Source organism: Papaver somniferum, chromosome 3, assembly GCF_003573695.1.
Source record: "Papaver somniferum cultivar HN1 chromosome 3, ASM357369v1, whole genome shotgun sequence".
NCBI classification, from domain to species: Eukaryota; Viridiplantae; Streptophyta; class Magnoliopsida; order Ranunculales; family Papaveraceae; genus Papaver; species Papaver somniferum.
In genome coordinates this window covers 179,166,926-179,186,535 of record NC_039360.1, presented here as the reverse complement: position 1 = coordinate 179,186,535, position 19,610 = coordinate 179,166,926, and the positions used below count along the sequence as shown (strand labels likewise).

The following is a 19,610-nucleotide window of genomic DNA, read 5'->3' as shown; positions in this document are numbered from 1 at the left end:
TTGGCTTCGTATGCTCGATCCTCATACCTCTCCCATGCTAAGGGAGTGTTGTACCATCTGACTTGCATCACTTTTCCATCATGACTTAATTGGTGAAACAACGGTCAGTCAACGATATCAAACTCACACGATGAATTTCTTGTATATACATGTAAGAATGTAACCCATGGAGAAAGTAATACAGGTATCACTGTAGTATAATGATAAAGTTATTAGCTGGTGATACAAACTATAACAAAAAAAAAATCTACAAAAGAGAGAGCAATATAATCACGTGATTTATGACAGCTAAGCTTGCCACATCGGTTTGGACGCAAACTAGGACGAAGAGTGGGGTGCAGAATAGCATTACCGATTCAGTAAATATTTTGTTATATATTTTTTTATTTGCGAAACAAACAAAAAGCTTTGTAAATTCAACAATTTATATGGTAAAAACCACGAGATATTGTTCGGCACATTTTAATAGAAAATATTAAGTGATGGTATATATTTCTATCAATTTCCAAATGAGAATCTAAAGTTCTTTTTTTTATATATAATCAAAAAACGTTTTCATTAATGGTAATTCGAGGTTACAATAAGTTTAAGACTGACAATAAGAGAGTACAAAGAAACAAGTTTATACCGTAAAAGTACAACACCGGGAAATCCGGAAAGAGAAAGATAAAAGATTACTGGAGTTAGACAAATATAAGTATGACAACATCCGATTAATTCAGAGGAAGAATGGTACTCCAAGGAATTATTATCCAACCATTTTGTTCGTTTTTCTTCTTTATAAAGATGTGCTTCTAAAATATGAGTGATTTGCTAAAATCTCTTGTAGCTAGGGATAAATATTCAGTCGTCAAAAAAATCATCGATGGAGATTTCATCGCCGGATAAATTAATGATGAAGATTTCCCGAAAGTGGAGAAAAAATGGGGAAGTAAATTAATCCACAGATGGGAAAACCAAACTGTTACATAATTACAAATTGTGGAAAGGATACCAAAAAAAAAGAGGTAATTAACTAAGAGACTAAGGTTCCAACATATTTAATATATGTTTCACCAAGAGAAAAGAGAGGAAAGAGGAGAGATGGAGTTTCTCTTTTCAGTCGTTACAAACAAAAAAAAACTACAAAAGAGAGAGCAAGATAATCACGTGATTTATGACAGCTAAGCTTGCCACATCGGTTTGGGCGCATACTTGGATGGAGAGTGGGGTACAGAATAGCATTGTCGATTCAATAAATATTTCGTTATATATTTTTTTGTTTTCCAAACAAACCGAGAGCTTTGTAAATTCAACAATTTACACGGTAAGAAACTGCGAAGTATTGTTCAACACATTTTAATAGAAAATATTAAGTGATGGTATATATTCATATCAATTTCCAAATGAGAATCTAAAGTTCTTTTTTATGTTAATCAAGGAACGTTTCCATTAATGGTAATTCGAGGTTACAATAAGTTTAAGACTGAAAATAAGAGAATATAAAGAAACAAGTTTATACCGTAAAAGTACAACACTAGGAAATCCGGCACAACAAAGAGAAAAGGTTACTGGAGTTAGATAAGTATGAAAACATATGATTAGTTCGGAGGAAGAATGGTTCTTCTCGGAATTATTATCCAACCATTTTGTTTGTTTTTCTTCTTTAGAAAGATGTACTTTTAAAATAGGAGTGATTTGTTAAAATATCTTGTAGCTAAGGATAAATGTCTAGCCGTAAAAAAAATCACCGATGGAGATTTCGTCGTCGGATAAATTAATAATGAAGATTCCGATGAAGATTTCCCGAAAATGGGGAAGTAAATTAATTCACAGCTGGGAAAACCAAACTGTTACATAATCACAAATCATGGAAAGGATACCAAAAAAAAATGGTATTTCACTAACTTTGAAGAGAAGAATGGGGCTTCTTGGCTTCGTCTGCTCGATCCTCATACCTCTCCCATGCTAAGGGAGCGTTGTACCATCTGACTTGCATCCTCTTTCCATCATGACTTAATTAGTGAAACAACGGTCAGTCAACGATATCAAACTCACACGACGAATTTCTTGGCTATACACGTAAGGATGTAACCCTAGGAGAAAGTAATACATGTGTCATTGTAATATAATGATAAAGTTATTAGATGGTGATACGAACTACCTGAGTTTGAAACTCGTCAACATTGGGGTGGGAAGTTTAAAAATCAGTATATCTTAAATATTTGTCTACTTGGCCTTAATATTGGTAAATCTAATTAAATCAGTAAGTAATATATCAGATTTGGATAAAATGATTAAGATTTTTTGTTTTTTCAAATGCCTAGATTGTTAATAGTCAATATGGAATGGTAAACTTTTGAAAATAACAATTGCAGAAAAGATGGATCATATTGATGAATCTAATTATATAAATAAAATACTAGATCAGATCTAAAACAATGACTATGATGTTATATCTCTTCAAACTCTTTTTATTTCCAATATTTGAATTTAGCTGCTACTCGAGAATGGCGCTCGAAGAACTTTGATAACTCATGGTCAAATTAGAAACTCATGAAATATGTCTATGTCGACAAAAAAAAAGTGATATCCTGATTTGGTAGGTAGGGTTCGTTGATCGAAATATAGGTAATGGTTTTTCTTTTTCCAACACCAAGTGTTAGAGCACTGCTCGGTCGAACTCGCAAGCGTTGCTATATCAAGCTTGTTTGTCAAGTTTAGTTGATCAAAACTATAGTCTTGAATACTAGTCTACTTATATGAGTTTCAGACTAGGATAAATTGTGCAGTTGAGCTTTAGACTTGACGGCGCTTAAAACTGAAAACGAAGATCTACTGAAAAACTCGGGGGAACTTCATCAACAAAAGGTATATGGAGACTAAAACTTATCTATCACTCGGAAGTCTATTCTATTCCATCTCCTATTGGGACAAAAGTCGTATAGCGGTATAGACTTTCATATCATACACATTTATTATTTCGAGATGAGTATAACTCGCTTATCTATTTATCAAAATATGTGTTGGTAGATTTTTTCTTTAGCTACATTCATCATTATTCTTTACGAGTTTAGTTGGAAACAATTTATTTGTTGGTAACTAAAAAATAAGTCAAAAGGTGATCATGTGGAAATTGCCTTGAAACGTCTTACATTATTTGTGTAAGACAATCATTTGATGTCGACTTGGAAAGTTCATATTGATCATTCAATCACTTGTAAATTGCTTATAAGATTATGGTTTGTGTGAGACAGTCATTGTCGTCTTCTAAGAATGTTTCAATGATTGAAATGGGAGTTTAGAACTAAAACCCTTGTCTGGAAAACATCACAGTATGCGTACTTAGTGTACAAACTATGTTGGTATGATTCAGGGCCGAAAACTAAGTTTGCGTACCAGTATGCGAACGATTTTAACCGAGAAGTCCGGGAACCAAGTTTGCATACCAGTATGCAAACGGTTTTGCCTGAGTTAGGTCCGGGACAACAGTTTGCGTACTCGTTTGCAAACTGTTGGACAAGACCAAAGTCCATAACTTTAATTTGCGTATCCGTTTGCAAACTGAGTGGTTAAAGTTCTAAAATCGGATAAGTATGTTCACATACTCATGAACAAATACATTTATGAAATAAGGAATGCAATCTTTACAAACTGTGGCTTAATGTTCATGAACTGATTCTTGTACTTTGTACATTACGAATCAATCTGATTTTGCTTCAATTGGATCATATATACTTCTATGTGATTCTCAACAATTGAACAACTCTATGTAACACAATTAGATTCATTTGATCATCTTTCATGATTGATTGGTCAGCATAGTTGATTTAGATGTGTTAGATGAATGTGGTTAAGACAAAAGTGTTCATATGACTAACTCTGGTTAACTATTATTGAGCCAACTCAATATACACGTTTAGGTACGATTACCCATATCTAATGAAAGTATATTTCATTTGTGTGTGACAAGCTAAGACCATCTAACAGTGGAGAGATATTGCTTTGGTTTCAAGCAAACTTAGCTTGTATCTTAAATCAAATTTTCATCTAACGGTGAATATGGAATGCTTTGTTTCCGAGTTAACTTAGCAAACCCTGATTTGAAAGGCTATACAAAGGAGAACTCTAGCAACTGGGAAACCTAATCCCCACACCTCCTGTGTGATACTAGTTTCGACTAGAGTCGATTCTCCTTTAACCTAGGTTTTTCCTAAAACCATTATAGGTTAACGACTTGAAGACTTCATGGGGATTCTGAAGCCAGATCCAACTATTTTATCTGTAGTTGCGTATTCTGATCTTAATCGTTCAATCGTGTTGAGTACTATCTTCTCTAATATTTGCAAGAGATTTATCTCTGATAGGTAAGATATAAAAAGTAATCACAAAGCTCTTCGTCTCATTATTTGTGATTCCACAATAACTTTTTCTACTACCATATAGTTAAGTTATTGTGAGGTGATTGATATTTCTAGGCTGTTCTTCGGGAATATAAGACCGCATTATCAATTGGTTCATGTGCACCTTGATTTGTCATAAGACGGAACAAAACTTCATATGTATTTCTGTGGGAGACATATTTATCTATTAGAATAGACATTTCTGTGGGAGACCGATTTGTTTATAAATCTTCGACTTTGGGTCGTAGCAACTCTTAGTTGTGAGTGAGATCATCTAAGGGAATCAAGTGCGTAGAGGCCTGTTGGGATTCAGAGGCGTAAGGAACGCGACTGTACCTTGATCAGTGTGAGATTGGTTAGGGCTCAACTACATTCCAGTCTGAAGTTAATTTGTAGTAGGCTAGTGTCTGTATCGGCTTAATACAGTATGGTGTTCAAATCTGGACTAGGTCCCAGGGTTTTTCTGCATTTCCGGTTTCCTCGTTAACAAAATTTCTGGTGTCTGTGTTATTTCTTTTTCGCTTTATATTTGTTTATATAATTGAAATATCACAGGTTGTGCGTAGTTCAATCAATTGGTAAATCCGACCTTGTTTGTTGGGTAGTAATTGATTAACACTTGAACATTGGTTTTTGATACCGTTCAAGTTATTTCTCATATCAATCGGGCTCACAGATTCCTATATGTTCGATTGCAGATTGTATTGTGAAATAGAGATACAACTTTTGGATATATTTCCTTGATTGAGCCTGACCGTCTAGTTGATTCTCACAGAATTATATTGGAGTTAGTCCATATAGATTGCCGAACGAAATATTGAGTGTGGTTGTTAGACCCCCCGCTTTTTCACCAAGGCCTTTTCAGCATAATTGGCTTCATAATTGGCAAAAAAACTCTGCAGTAATACCTGGTCGAACTGGGAGCAGTCCAGGGAGGGGTGATATCCTGAAAAGTTGTTGCTGGATGACCGCAGTGGCTAAGTATGGACAGTATCGGTGGAGGGTCAGTCATTACAACAAAATTAGATATAAAATAGAAATTGTTAATCAAACAGGACACTTGTCTTTCCCTAATTTTACCCTTATTTATTTGTTTTAATTGAAGCTCATGACATAATACATAATTAGGAGGACATAAATACAAACTAATTTTAAAGTCTCATTTTTATTACATTATTTTATTTTTTTATGTTTATATGAGAATTTTTTTATTGATTATGATGATGAATTACATTCATTTCAGTTCTAAGTTTAAAATTGATGTCTCACTAATTTAGAAAGAAGGTTTGTGATGTTTTTTTTTCTTCTAGAATGTAGTGATATTTCCAAGTTTTTGATTGCTGGAAAATCAAAATAATATCCTAATAAAATTGTTGAGCCTCAAAGTGGTATCGTGGTATCCTTTAGTAACCGCTTTTAGCCATTGACACAAGATTGATGTCCAACTTAAAGTTCACTACCTACAACCTGAGCTTCCTTGCCCATTTGACTACCTTCCGTAATCCAAGTCCTTTAACATGGTTTGGACTCACTACTGCATCGATGTGGATACACCTTGCTTCTTGACAGTTACCAGAAAAATTACTAGTTATTAGTATAATGCATTTATTCGTACTCAAGTGATCAAAGCTAGCATCATAATTCATATTTAAAGGTTTAGTGGCATCCATCTTAGATCATGTCTATTCTGGCAGATTTTTACTGCATTATGAACTGCTGCATTCTGATCATAGTCAGAATTTTTCCAGCCAAATTTTATGGAGTAATATTATGATTTTGAAAGACTTTTTTCACATCTCTAATTCTATATGGACCAGGAAATAATAGCTCTGTGACCAACTTCTCAAGAGGTTTTGACCCATCTAAAAAATTCAATTCAACCAGTGATGCATTGCTGCAAAGTTAGTTAGGCACTAAAAGAGATGTTCTTCAGACCAAACCATACTGCTCTAGAGTAGTTGCACTGTAAGAAAACATGGGATGAGAATTAAAAATCATAAGAGCAAAAAAGATAAGCATCCGTGAGAACATGAGCTAGCTTGTCTGGTGGGAAGGTAGTTGTTAAAACATTTCCACAAGAAATGCTTAACCCCATGAAATATTGATAGCTTTCCATATTTTTCTCATTTCTTGTTGTATATTCCCTATGTTATACTTTTCTTCATACATTTTCATGAATATCGATTTAACAGAGAAAAAGATCATTCTTCTCTAATAACTAAATCAGAATATCATCTTGAATAATGTAAATTATAATAGTAGAAATATGTCAACTTCCAAACAGAGCATGTTTTGAAGAAGACCTATATCCCAACCATCTCCATTATGATTAAAAAGATATTTAACTTTTGTATAAGGGCAAATAACATCAGACTTTAAGTTCAGGAGGATGAAACAACTCTGATATCCATTTATCATGTCAGTTTCTTATGAATTCCCCATTACCTAGATACTAGTAGCTATTTTCCTATATAAAGTTCATTTCAAAGATGAATATTCTTTCAAAACCATCAATGTGACGGATCGGGAAATTTTGGCCTCCACTGCTATGCTCAGCAGACTAAAACTCCCCGATGTATCACTCAATTGCATAACCGGAATGTAAAATTGCACTTTTGCTAGGAAATGCATACCGATTTGACCTTCGACACATGATTTGCAAGCATGATACTTTAAACATAGTTCCACACCATTTCAACTTACCGTAATTGGCAATGGTAGCATATTTGGCAGGCGCCACTGACTTGTAAGTATTGTCGGGGCCTTAGTCATCCTTGAAGTAGCACATAGATTCTTGCAACCTACTTTTCATGTCCTTACTACGCTTCGTCCATGCGTTGGGTGCATACATTGATCCTGATCTTGCTAAGGGTTCATCATCCAAGCACATGTCATCCTTTCCTTGCACCATCCTTGTGATGCAAATAGCTTACGCAGAATCCCGTAACTTGTATTCTGGTGAGATTTCTTTTTCCTGATCATGCCTAATTCGCAATTGGTGCATGCCAATATCGTATAACTTGATAAGAAGTGCATGAACACCCAGTGAATAAGTAGACAACAAATAATACAATTGAAGACATTAATGACCATCTGATGGCTTTTAAAAGGGTTAATAGAGCTCTTAAACTTAATGCTTGTAGTAAAGAGGCAAATCATGTCGCAATTACATTGCTAAATTTTCACAGTGGAAATGCATCCTGTAACTTTACTAGCTATCTCCTGGTACAATTTTCATTTTTTTAATTGTTGATAAACAATGGCCAACGTTGGGAATCTTTTTCGTTCACGTGTTGCTCGAGCATCCTTTTACCTAACAACGTCGTAATCAACCATGAAAAAATCTGAACGGTATTTAATGAATTCATTTAGTTTAGACAAGTTTTTTACTTATCAAAGTGGTTTAGCAAGTACCATCACAACCATACATATGTCCAATAGTTAGTTCTGATTCTTCTAGATCAAGGGGCGGGTATGGGGTGGGGACATTGAATCCCATCCCCTACCCCGTCCTAAAAACCAAAACTCATCCCTTACCAGTTACCATAAGAATCAGTACGGGGACGGGTATGGGAAATACCCGTAGGGGATGGGTTTTCCATGGGTTACTCATGATTTACGAAAAAACTATGTCATATTCCAATAAATTGTTGTCAAGGATATCCACATTGAAGCCAAAGTGCAAAAAGAAATTATATCGACAATAAAACTATCAAATACAAAAAAAATTCTTTTTTCTCAATCTTTTGGTTATAATCCAATAAGATTGATTGTGTATGTGGACTAAAAGAAAATATAGTTAACATTGCAAGATCGATCATCTATAATATAATTTGTATGAGTGAGTTACAAAAATACTTTATGTACATCGTATCATTGGTAAAGTTTTATGGACATTGAACGAAATAATAAAGAAAATTTATAATAATTACCTTTTAATAAAATTCTAAATCCTATATATAAAAGGTAAATGACGGGTATGGGGTGGGGACCTTAAATCCCTACCCAGCATAACTAAGTTCGGAGATTACCCATACCTAATTTCATCCCCGTTTATGCGGGGAAAACCCTACCCAATAGGGGCGGGTACCCACTGGGATGAGTTTGGATGGGGCGAATTGGCATCCCTACTTTGTATCGCCCAAGAAAAAAAAAGACGGGACATGTTCAAACTTCAAATAAACCTGGTTAAATTGGGGCCTATAGGAATTAATTTGGGCCTATCACTACGTGACAAAAAAGAGACATTTTGAAGTAAAATGAAAAACCCCTTAACCAATTATTTTTTAATGGCAAAATTACCCCTGATTAATTAGTGTTAATGTGGATAATTAGTGATAAAATTTCGTGTTAGATGTGAAATTAACTTGTGTTAATGAATCATCTGAATATGAAAAAATTTAAAATTCAAATTTTTTTTGAAGAACACCAACTCAGAATCGGTTTATATTGTCATTGGTATCAACCGATTGTAACCTCAAAAACATACATAGAGTTTTTGAAACTTGCTTCTACCAGAATCGATTTATATGGATATGAAAATCAACCGATTATCCCGATTCGCTTTATATGGACATGAACATAAACCGATTGTGGGTAAAAAAAAATTATTTGTAGCTTATGTGTTGTTAAACATCAAATAAAATTAAAATTCATTTTTATACCCGAGTTAAGAATGAGTATGACTTCAACCTCGATTTCAGATCGTTTAAGAAGTTGTACTCATTTTCAATTCGAGTATAAAGTTATACTCGTTTTCAATTCGAATACAGAACTATTTTCATTTTCATTTGTAATCGAAATGAAATCGAGTATGATTTCATACTCATTTTATCATCTGAGTATTAACTGAAAAATCATACTCATTTTATCATCGAGTATTAACGGAAAAAAATGGGTTACCAGAATCGGTTTACACGATACATGTATAAAAACCGATTCCTGACATTGCACAACAGGAATCGGTTTATAAAAGTGCTCATGTAATCCGATTCTAACAAAAAAGATACAGAAAAATTGAGAACAACAATCGGTTTACTCGACACACATATAAAATCCGATTCTAACACTATACATCATCAATCGGTTTTTACAAGTGCTAATGTAATCCGATTCTGGTTCAAATTTCTCGAAGCAGAAAACATATCAAGGACAATCGGTCTTTGTGGGCATGAACATAAACCGTTTCTATTTGTAATCGGATCACATATACATTAACGTTAACCGATTCTGATAAACCAGGAAAATTTTGATTTCAAGATTTTCAATTTTTTGAGCAATTTTACGCTACTAAAACCTAGTTTATAGGATTGAGTTGAGAAGAAAAGAAGAAGAATCGGTTGAAGTGGAGATGGAAATGAATTTGATTTTGATTTTGATTTTAGTTTTTAATTTTATGATTTTAGTTTTATGATTTTGATTTTACTTTTTAAATTTTATGATTTTAGTTTTATGATTTTGATTTTAGTTTTTAATTTTATGATTAGGATTTGACGAGACAAATTAGTAGTATAAATATTTGATAGAGGATAAAATGGTAGTTTCATCAAACTTTTACACCCCTCATCATTTTTTATGGAATGGATGAAAAAATCCATACGTCCCAATTAAGTGGCATAGACCCCGATTTAGCCGGGCAACTAAACAAGGCAAAATCATTTTCTCGGGGTAACTGTTCCGTTTCAATTTCTCAACCGCTACTCGCCAAAATAACAGGTACATGTTTTAAATGCTCACGACCACCTTCTTCTCACTTCTCCTTCTTCTTCGTCGTCCTTGTTCTCCTCTCCCAATATTGTGGCGCACGTTAAATCCATATACCTATTGTCTGCACGTTAACTATTTCCATTCAAAATATCACTCTCTCTGTATCTCTTTCAGACGGACGGAGAAATCTAGAGAGAGAAAAGGAAAGAAAGAAAGAAAGAAAGAAAGAAAGAAAGAAAGAAAGAAAGAAAGAAAGAAAGAAAGAAATAATGGAGGGTCTCTGTTTCAAACCAGGGATGATTCATGGAATCCATTCCTTCGGTGGTGTAGGAAGTGTAGAGAATCGAACGCATGCGGCGCACATTAGTGCATTAGGCCGTTCATCCTCTTCTTCTACTTCTTCGATTTCTTCTGATTCTACGACCACTAATGGGTTTCTATTTACAAAACCCTTGAAGTCTTTATGGACCAGAGAAAGAGGAGGGAATGAAAACGGAGCTGATCATGAAAACCTGGATGATAAAAATGGAGTTAATTTGATTAGAGAAGAAGAAGCAGAAGAAGAAATTGAAGGGGAAAACGAACCAATACGTACAGAGGAGCAACGTGGAAACTGGGTTTTAAAGATTTTACAAATTAGGTCTTTATGGAGATCTAAAACTGAAAAGGAGTACAAAAAGGATGAAGATTTATCTATAAATGATGAAGAAATTGGGGATTGTCCTTGTTCTGAAGACGAAAGATCTGAAATTGGTCAAGGAAGTAGTGATGAAATTGTTGAGTTTGATAGGGATTCCTTCTCGAAATTGCTAAGGAAAGTTACATTATCTGAAGCTAAATTATACGCTCAGATGTCCTATTTGGGGAAATTAGCGTATTCTATACCTAAAATTAAGGTACCTCTCTGGATAAATAGTCTATTTTGTCATCAAACTTTTGATATTGATCTGAACAAAACTAAGTTAGGGAAAATTATCATCAGCACTTCAAATTTAGTTGGTGATCTGCATTGTATATATGCAAATATCTTTTAGCTCTCCCTGCGCTATTGGTGCAGCGCAATATACCCAGGCATGGCCACTGATTGGTGATCTGCATTGTATAAGATTTGCTTACCCTGCTTGAAACTTTACACATTTGCTAGTTACTGTTGTTTCTGCATTAGTTGTTGTTTCACGGAGAAAATTTTGTTGTGTCAGCCAGAGAATCTCTTGAGACGACAAGGATTGCGTTTCGTTACTTCTTCAGTAGAGATTAAAGCAAATTCTATTGAAGCTATTGGAAAGCCAAATCCAGTGGATGTTCAAGATGCAGAACAGACAATAGAAAATAAGGTAAAGGAGGAGGAGGATGAAAATCAGAAGAGTGGCTACAGGGTAAGCCCATCTATTGCTTATCATATTGCTGCTTCTGCTGCTTCCTATCTGCAATCTCGTATTCCGTTTAAATCCTCTAAATCGGAGACAAAGGAGGAGCAATCTGAAGGAAGCAATGAAACTGACGAAGAAGCTGAATTAACAAGTGCAGAAGTTGCTTCTTTTGTAGCCACGACTAATTCTTTGACAGCAGTAGTTGCTGCGAAAGAGGAAATGAAACAAGCTGTAGCAAAGGACTTGAGTTCACTACATACATCACCATGCGAATGGTTCGTATGTGACGACGATCAGAGTGGGACAAGATTTTTCGTAATTCAGGTAAAAATATACTCACGAAGTCAAAATTATATCATATGTATGGGCTGATTACAAAATTTAGGTACCTCTGATGCGTATGATGATCACCTAACATATGGTATTGAATGTCTTGTTGTTCAGGGTTCCGAGTCCCTGGCTTCTTGGCAAGCAAATCTACTATTTGAGCCTGTTCAGTTTGAGGTAACTTTACAGTGTACTTGCCAAATCTATTTCATTTCCTCTTTAGCCTGCCAGAGTAAATTTCACTCTTTCTCATTCAGGGATTAGATGTATTAGTGCATAGAGGTATCTATGAGGCTGCAAAAGGGATCTATGAGCAGATGTTGCCAGAAGTCCGTGCCCATCTGAAGACTTGTGGTGACTCTGCAACTTTTCGTTTCACTGGTCACTCTCTTGGGGGAAGCTTGTCGCTGCTTATAAATATCATGTTACTGTTACGTGGTGAAGTGCCGCTTTCATCTTTACTTCCTGTTATAACCTTTGGTGCACCATCAATTATGTGTGGAGGTGACCAGCTTCTCCGTAGGTTGGGATTGCCTCGGAGTCATCTCCAAGCCATTACCTTACACAGAGACATAGTACCGCGAGCCTTCTCATGCAGTTACCCTGATCATGTGGTTAAGCTTCTCAAAGCTGTCAATCGCAACTTTCGAAATCATCCCTGTCTCACGAACCAGGTATAAGTCTCTCTCTCTCCACCCTTGCCTTTAAACAAGCAGCAATATGATTGATGATTTTTAAACCAGTATAGGTTGCTAACATTTTACTTATTTTTTAGAAATTACTATATGCGCCAATGGGTGAGATATTAATCCTACAACCAGATGAGAAACACTCCCCACACCATCATCTTCTCCCATCTGGGAGCGGCTTATACCTTTTGAGCTGTCCCTTATTAGATTCTAAAGATTCAGAAAAGCAACTCCAGGCAGCAAAAAACGTATTCATAAATTCGCCGCATCCACTTGAGATCCTCAGTGATCGATCTGCATATGGTTCTGACGGTGCTATTTACAGAGACCATGACATGAACTCCTACCTAGGGTCAGTGCGCAATGTAATTCGACAAGAACTAAACCAATTAAGAAAATCCAGGAGGGAGCGCCGTCGCCAATCTTGGTGGACACTGATTGCACCATCAGGTAACCACGAAGGAATCTTTGAGAGTGGAGAGGTGGCACAGAGCAATTTCTCTAATCACCAAGTACGGTTTTCAGTCATCTTCAGAACTGGAAGAGAGTCATTGAAAAGGCTAAGTAGATTTGTTGCATCACAAAACATACACCTGCTTGTCGTGCTCTTATTCCCTGCTCGTTTATTGACTTATGCCGTTGTATATTTCTGCTGAAAATCTGGAGGTCGTATTTTGTTCTTGTGGTATGCAAAAGACATGTAGTGGGAAGCTCTACGGGCAAACTAGACCACCTGCCTGGAAGATGAGCTGGTGATTCTTTTATTCCTTAGTTTAACTAGTTACACATACCTCCAAGTTTGAGGTTTGGAAAACGTCAAACTACTGTATAGAAAGAAAAGTAGTCTAGGAAAGAAAAACACCCTTTATGATGGGGAAATGGCAAATTACTTTCTTTTAAATGTTTCAGATCCGTCGTAACTACTCGGCATAAATCTGTATGCTATTGTAATCGTTTTAAGATTTGGAGACTGTACTACTGAACCCTAAGAGATTGTAAGTTCAGATTGTAAGTCCTGTATAAAGGAGAAGCAGTGATTAAAAGAAAATGTGTTCATTTCACCTTGTAAGATGCGCAACCAAATATAGCTTGCTCCATTTTAGGATTGTCCAGTTGTTTTAATTTACACCTTTTTTTTTCCAGCTTCTAATGTTAGCAGAACACTTTCAGTTTTGAGGAATTTAAAAGGTATAATGATCCTCTGTAATGTTGCGTCCAAGAGCAACGAAACACTGTGCTTGTGTCTCTTGGATCTGTATAGCAACAGAAAATCACTGAAACACTGTATTGGAGAAATTGGAATTACAGATTCTCTGATCTTAAAGAATCAGAATAAGAAGAAAATAAGAGTTGTTGGATGGTAACTCTCAGAGGACCTGTAACCAATGGGAACCCTGTGAACATGTACTAATACATTGCTCTTATAATCAATGTTCAATATTAATATATTATTTTATTAGTTCGCCCAACAGCGATTTGGCAAACTGAAAATATTCAGGAATAAGTCGTAATAGCGTGCTTTGCAAAATTGTCCTTCTGGGCTTTCAGCCTTTCTTATCCTGACATTTTTCGGGGTGACCCAAAAAATTTAGGGGCGATTAATAAAACAAAATAGGGTCACTAAGAAGTAAATTGAGCCGATCATTTATCCACACATTTGTCGTAATAGCTTATCTACCGTTGACTTAATTAGTGTTAATTGGTGGTTATAGGTTATATAGTTGAGTTGCTGAGATTTAAGATTTTGGAGAAGAAGAAGAAGGTGGGAAACATCAAGAAGAATATCTTTTAAAGGTTCTCTAACGGTTAGAGAGACGATTAAATATATTCTACACCTTTAACGTCCGAGAATCGGTAGATAACAAAGTACTATATCTACCGATTATGCACAATCGGTAGTTTAGTCATGTTCATTATCTACCGATTGTACAATCGGTAGCCTCGTGATGTTCATTATCTACCATTGTGATAGTCGCCCCAAATTTAATTTTTTCAAAACTAATAAAATTTTGAATTTCTCTATTTTTACAATCGATAGTTTAGTGATGTTCATTATCTACCGAATGTACAATCGGTAGTCTCATGATGTTCATTATCTACCGATTGTGATAGTCGCCCCAAATTATAGTGTTTTTATAAAACTAATGAAATTTCGAATTTCTCCACTTTCACAATCGATAGTTTAGTGATGTTCATTATTACCGATTGTACAATCCGTAGTCTCGTGATTTTTATTATCTACTGATTGTGATAGTCGCCTTAAATTCTATTTTTTTCAAAATTTCTCTACTTTCACAATCGGTAGTTTAGTGATGTTCATTATCTACCGATTATACAATCGGTAGTTTTGTGATGTTCATTATCTACCGATTGTGATAGTCGTCCCAAATTCTAATTTTTTCAGAATATGGAATTTCGAATTTCTCTACTTTCACAATCAGTAGTTTGGTGATGTTCATTATCTACGGATTGTGATAGTAACCCGATATTCAATTTTTTCAAAACAAATGAAACTTCGAATTTCTCTACTTTTACAATCGGTAGTTTAGTGATGTTCATTATCTACTGATTGTGTTAGTGCCCCCAAATTCAATTTTTTCAAAACTAATGAAACTTCAAATTTATCCAGTTTTACAATTTGTAGTTTCTTGATGTTCATTATCCACCGATTGTGATAGTGTAGTAGGGTAAAAACCGATTCCGGAGAAAAGAGTAAAAAGTGGGTAGGTTGACGAGAAAGGAGCCCAGACCGTAAACAAATGTACTGCACAGGAGTACCCTAAAGCCCGCAAACTGTGTATTGACACAAAATTAATCAATTTTAAGTAAATTTTGTATATTAACACAGAATTACTAATTTTTCACTCTTACGAGTAGCGTGGCGCTGGTCTCATTGACACAACCTGCGGGCTTCTGATCGGGCACCTTCATGCATACCTTAATTCAGACACTTCGGGAGATTCATGCTACTCAGCTAAGAGTGAATCATTAATTGTCATGTCATGTCAGTTTTAAGAGTTCAGCTGGGAACACGTCATAAAATAGGTACTCGGCAGGCTCTGCATTAGTGAATAATGCAACTAGGAACTCAGTAAATTTACATAATACTCGAGATTGTTGCAACAATGTACCAATATTATTCCAATAAATTTCATACATGTAGATATTGAATTACTCAGTAAATACAAACTGTATGATCATATATATATATATATATATATATTTCCTGAATTCGGTCGGGCAAAGTTCATAAATATAATTATATACATGTAAGCCAAGAGGCATAGGCACTCATTGGATTTTAACGGCTCCACTTCTTTACAGAATGAAGGGACATAAATATGGAATTTTACGGTTTTACCCCCGAACTAAAAACTACCATCAACCACTGCTTAGCACATAACAATGACATTGTTGCGGGGTAAGCACTAGATGGGGACAGTCGAAAATAAAATTAATATGACGAAGTAGATAGATATTACCATGGAAATAATAGTTGACTTGAATTTGAAAAAGTGAGTCGAGCCACCAGTCGGAGGAAGCTAGCAATTATTCTTTTTCTGGTACGTCGATGCTGACTGAATCATAAGATGCAACAACGAGCATGGCCGGCCAGGATCCTGAGCTAGACTGGGCGTTTCCAAGCCAACGTACATGATCGGTGCCTAATAATGCATATCCCTATATCATTTTGTTATCATTTATCACATCTCAAGAGCTTTAATATCCCATTTTAAGCCAAATTGTGCATTTTGTGTCTCGAGGAATCAATAATCTTCTTGTTGTAAATATTGATAGTTTATGTTTGTTCGTAGGAGAATAAAGAGAGCATGGTCGACAGACATATTGCGAAAGTAAAAATGTGGAAGGAAGTTCAAGTGCGGGGAACGAGTGTCGTTGGAATTACATGGGCCGAAGTGTTAGCCCAAGTGTTACTCATGTATGAAGCAAAATTAACAAACCAAAAGAAAATATCTTGAACTCCTAGGTGTTCGTGGTGCACATCCAAACAGACCCAACTTTATTCAGTGAAAACACACGTACCCATCTCTCTTTTCCCCTGATTTCCACTTCCAACTCCTCCTGAAAAGCCCATTCTCTCTACTGTTTTCTCCATAGCAGACAATGATTTCTTGAGCCCCATGCTTGTTTCCCCAATTTACACACTGAAAGCCATCATCTCCCTCATGTCAATCAACACTGTCACCACCGTCCTACTCTTTGAATCACTCTTTGTACTTCTTTCTTTCACTGTAACCTAGCAGAAATAGCTAGGGGGCTGAATTGATCAAAACAAGTAAGAAGAATGAAATTCTGTCAATAATCAGTAGCAGTGGTTCTCTATTTCATGTTTGAATCAATGGTGAGTTGTAATCACATCAAATCCCTAATTTTCTGATTGTTCTTTATTGAAAATGGGATTGAGAATAAGGAGAGGTCTTATATAAATAGGGAGAGGATTGTAAGGAAGAATCGAAGCCCAAAGTAGCCGGTGCAAGCTGTAGTATTAGTTTAGGTTTTATTTCAATGTTTGTTAAGTTCTAAAAATCTATTCTAGGGTTGAGATGAAACCCCTAAATAATTAGAATTTCATGGTTTGATTTACTTGTTCTTTATGGGATTTTGAATGAGAAAAATGATTTGATCTCTGAATACTAGCAATTTACTTTCACCTTGTATGTGAAGCATCCATGGTAGTTAGAACAATTCTTTGTTATGTATTCAAGCCTATATATGAAATGATTTAGTTCAATTTGTGATTATCTATGCTTTAAACAGATAGGTAATGCTAGGGATTGACATATTTTGCTGAGGTTAAATTATCCATTTGTGCAAGTGATTTATCACATCTTCAAGGTAGTTTGAGGCTAGAACCTCTATAGCTCTTTGATTAAAAAGGGAACTGGTATATCAAACTAGGGGATTTCTATGCATTTAGGTGGTGGATTCAAAGCCCTGGTTCATCTTTATTTTGCCTTTTAATCTTATTTCTTTTGTATAATCATCCATATCCTTGTCGTATCGGCAACCCGATTCGTCTCTAAATTAGTATTTATAGAACCTTAGAAGTTTAGTTTCACCGATTCAACTCCCCGTAGGATCGACCCGTATTTGCCGTTATCTATGTTCTAGATACCGTGCACTTGCGGTATATAATAGTAGGTTTCTAACCCTACCAGTACATGGGTATTGAAGGGAAACCCTCTTTTCCTTTTGACTTAGAACCACCTTTTGTTTGAATATCAAAACGATCTTCTTTCAGTCTTGGCTAGGGTTTCGGCAAGAAACATGATTCGATCGACGTTGAATCCCCATTCATCGGATAATTCCCATTAAGATTTTTCAGCATTCAAACCGCTTTCTCCTAAGGTTTCCTTATCTTGGCGCATATATATACAAATAGGATTAAATCGAACCATCATCCTTTCTTTTTGAATTAGTATTTGTATCAGTGCTCCTTCTTCTAAACCCGTACTCTTTCACCATGTTAGACAAGAGTGGGTCATCTTCAACTCAGTCACATCCTTTAACCATGCGTCGGCGATCTGTGTCCATAGTAATAATTAATCGTCTCTTAATTGGAGCAATAAATTTCTCTCTTTTTTTTAACGTTGACACTGAGTCTTTCAGAGTGGGTGAAGCTTTGGATCTCGTGATAACTCCCCTATCAGGATCATCAGAGTCAAGAAGGTCATATCGGTATGCTTTCTCAACTAGCTGATACTTGTGCGCATGTCATGACCGGAAAAATAACCCTTTTCTCTTTTTTTTTTTTTTTTTAGGGGTATCCCGCTGGGAGGTGTGTAACAGTAACTGATGATGATGATCTTGCGACTTCTCTTCCTTACAACTCAAACATGCCCACTGTTGCAACTTTGAAAGATGCTGACTTGGGTCTCTCCACTTGTGAGTATCCTAATGAAGGTTTGTCGTTTGACATCCATATGAAGTGCCTGTCTTCTAGTTATCGAACTGTTGGTGAATTCCTAGTGTGGAGAGAGTTTGTTCCCCTGTACACCAAGATATGGAGAAAGTATGTCCATATTGCCACCAGGATTTGGTGCAGCACTGTTTGTCTGCCTTGGTTACCACAGTGAACCGTCTTCTTCCTATGATCGTGTAAATGGAAAGCAGGTCTATTCGCGATTGAAAAAGTGGGGGTCTAACAACCTCACCCAATATTTCGATCAACAATCTGTATGGACTAACTCCGATGTACTTTCTAGAGAATCAACTAGACAGTCAGACTCAATCTAGATAAAAGTATATCAAAGAGTTAATATCTCAATCTGTCGATTTGATCTTTACTCAATCAAATGGAAATCCGCGAGTCTTTATCAAATACTAGAGATATAAACTTGGATGGTACCAAAGACCAATATCTAAGTGTCAATCAATTTAAATCAACAACCAAAGGTTGGATATTCTAATCGATTGATCCTAACGCACAACCTGTGATATTTCAATTATATAACAAAATATAATGCGGAATAGAAATAACACAGACACCATAAATTTTGTTAACGAGGAAACCGCAAATGCAGAAAACCCCGGGACATAGTCCAGATTGAACACCACACTGTATTAAGCCGCTACAGACACTAGCCTACTACAAACTAACTTCGTTCTGGACTGTGTTGAACCCTAATCAATATAACACTGATTCAAGGTACAGTTGCGCTCCTTACGTCTCTGGTCCCAACAGGATACTACGCACTTGATTCCCTTAGCTGATCTCACCCACAACCAACAGTTACTACGACCCAAAGTCGAAGACTTTAATAAAAAAATATGTATCACACAGATAAACCTAAGAGTTTTGTTCTGTATTTTGATTAAATCAAGGTGAACATGAACCAATTGATAACCCAGACTTATATTCCCGAAGAACAACCTAGAATTATCAATCACCTCACAATAATCTAAATCGTATGGTAGCGAAACTAGATATTGCGGAATCACAAACGATGAGACGAAGATGTTTGTGATTTCTTTTTATCTTGCCCTATCGGAGATATAATCTCAAGTCAATTATTCAATTGAACTCGTACGATAGAAAATGACAAGATCATATCGCTCAACTACAAGAGAAGTAGTTTCGTCTGGCTTCACAATCCCAATGAAGTCTTTCAGTC

The 19,610-nt window shown here is 35.8% G+C and overlaps 1 protein-coding gene across 1 annotated transcript; it reads left to right on the top strand.

Annotated features, from left to right (window-relative positions):
• The first annotated feature begins 10,129 nt into the window (after positions 1-10,129).
• LOC113358166 (phospholipase A1 PLIP2, chloroplastic-like) lies at positions 10,130-13,536 on the top strand. The gene is made up of 5 exons (XM_026601697.1): positions 10,130-10,984; positions 11,288-11,782; positions 11,903-11,962; positions 12,043-12,459; positions 12,561-13,536. Exons 1-5 carry the CDS (start codon positions 10,358-10,360, stop codon positions 13,128-13,130), a joined length of 2,169 nt encoding a protein of 722 aa, XP_026457482.1. The 5' UTR covers positions 10,130-10,357; the 3' UTR covers positions 13,131-13,536.
• Positions 13,537-19,610: the final 6,074 nt, after the last annotated feature.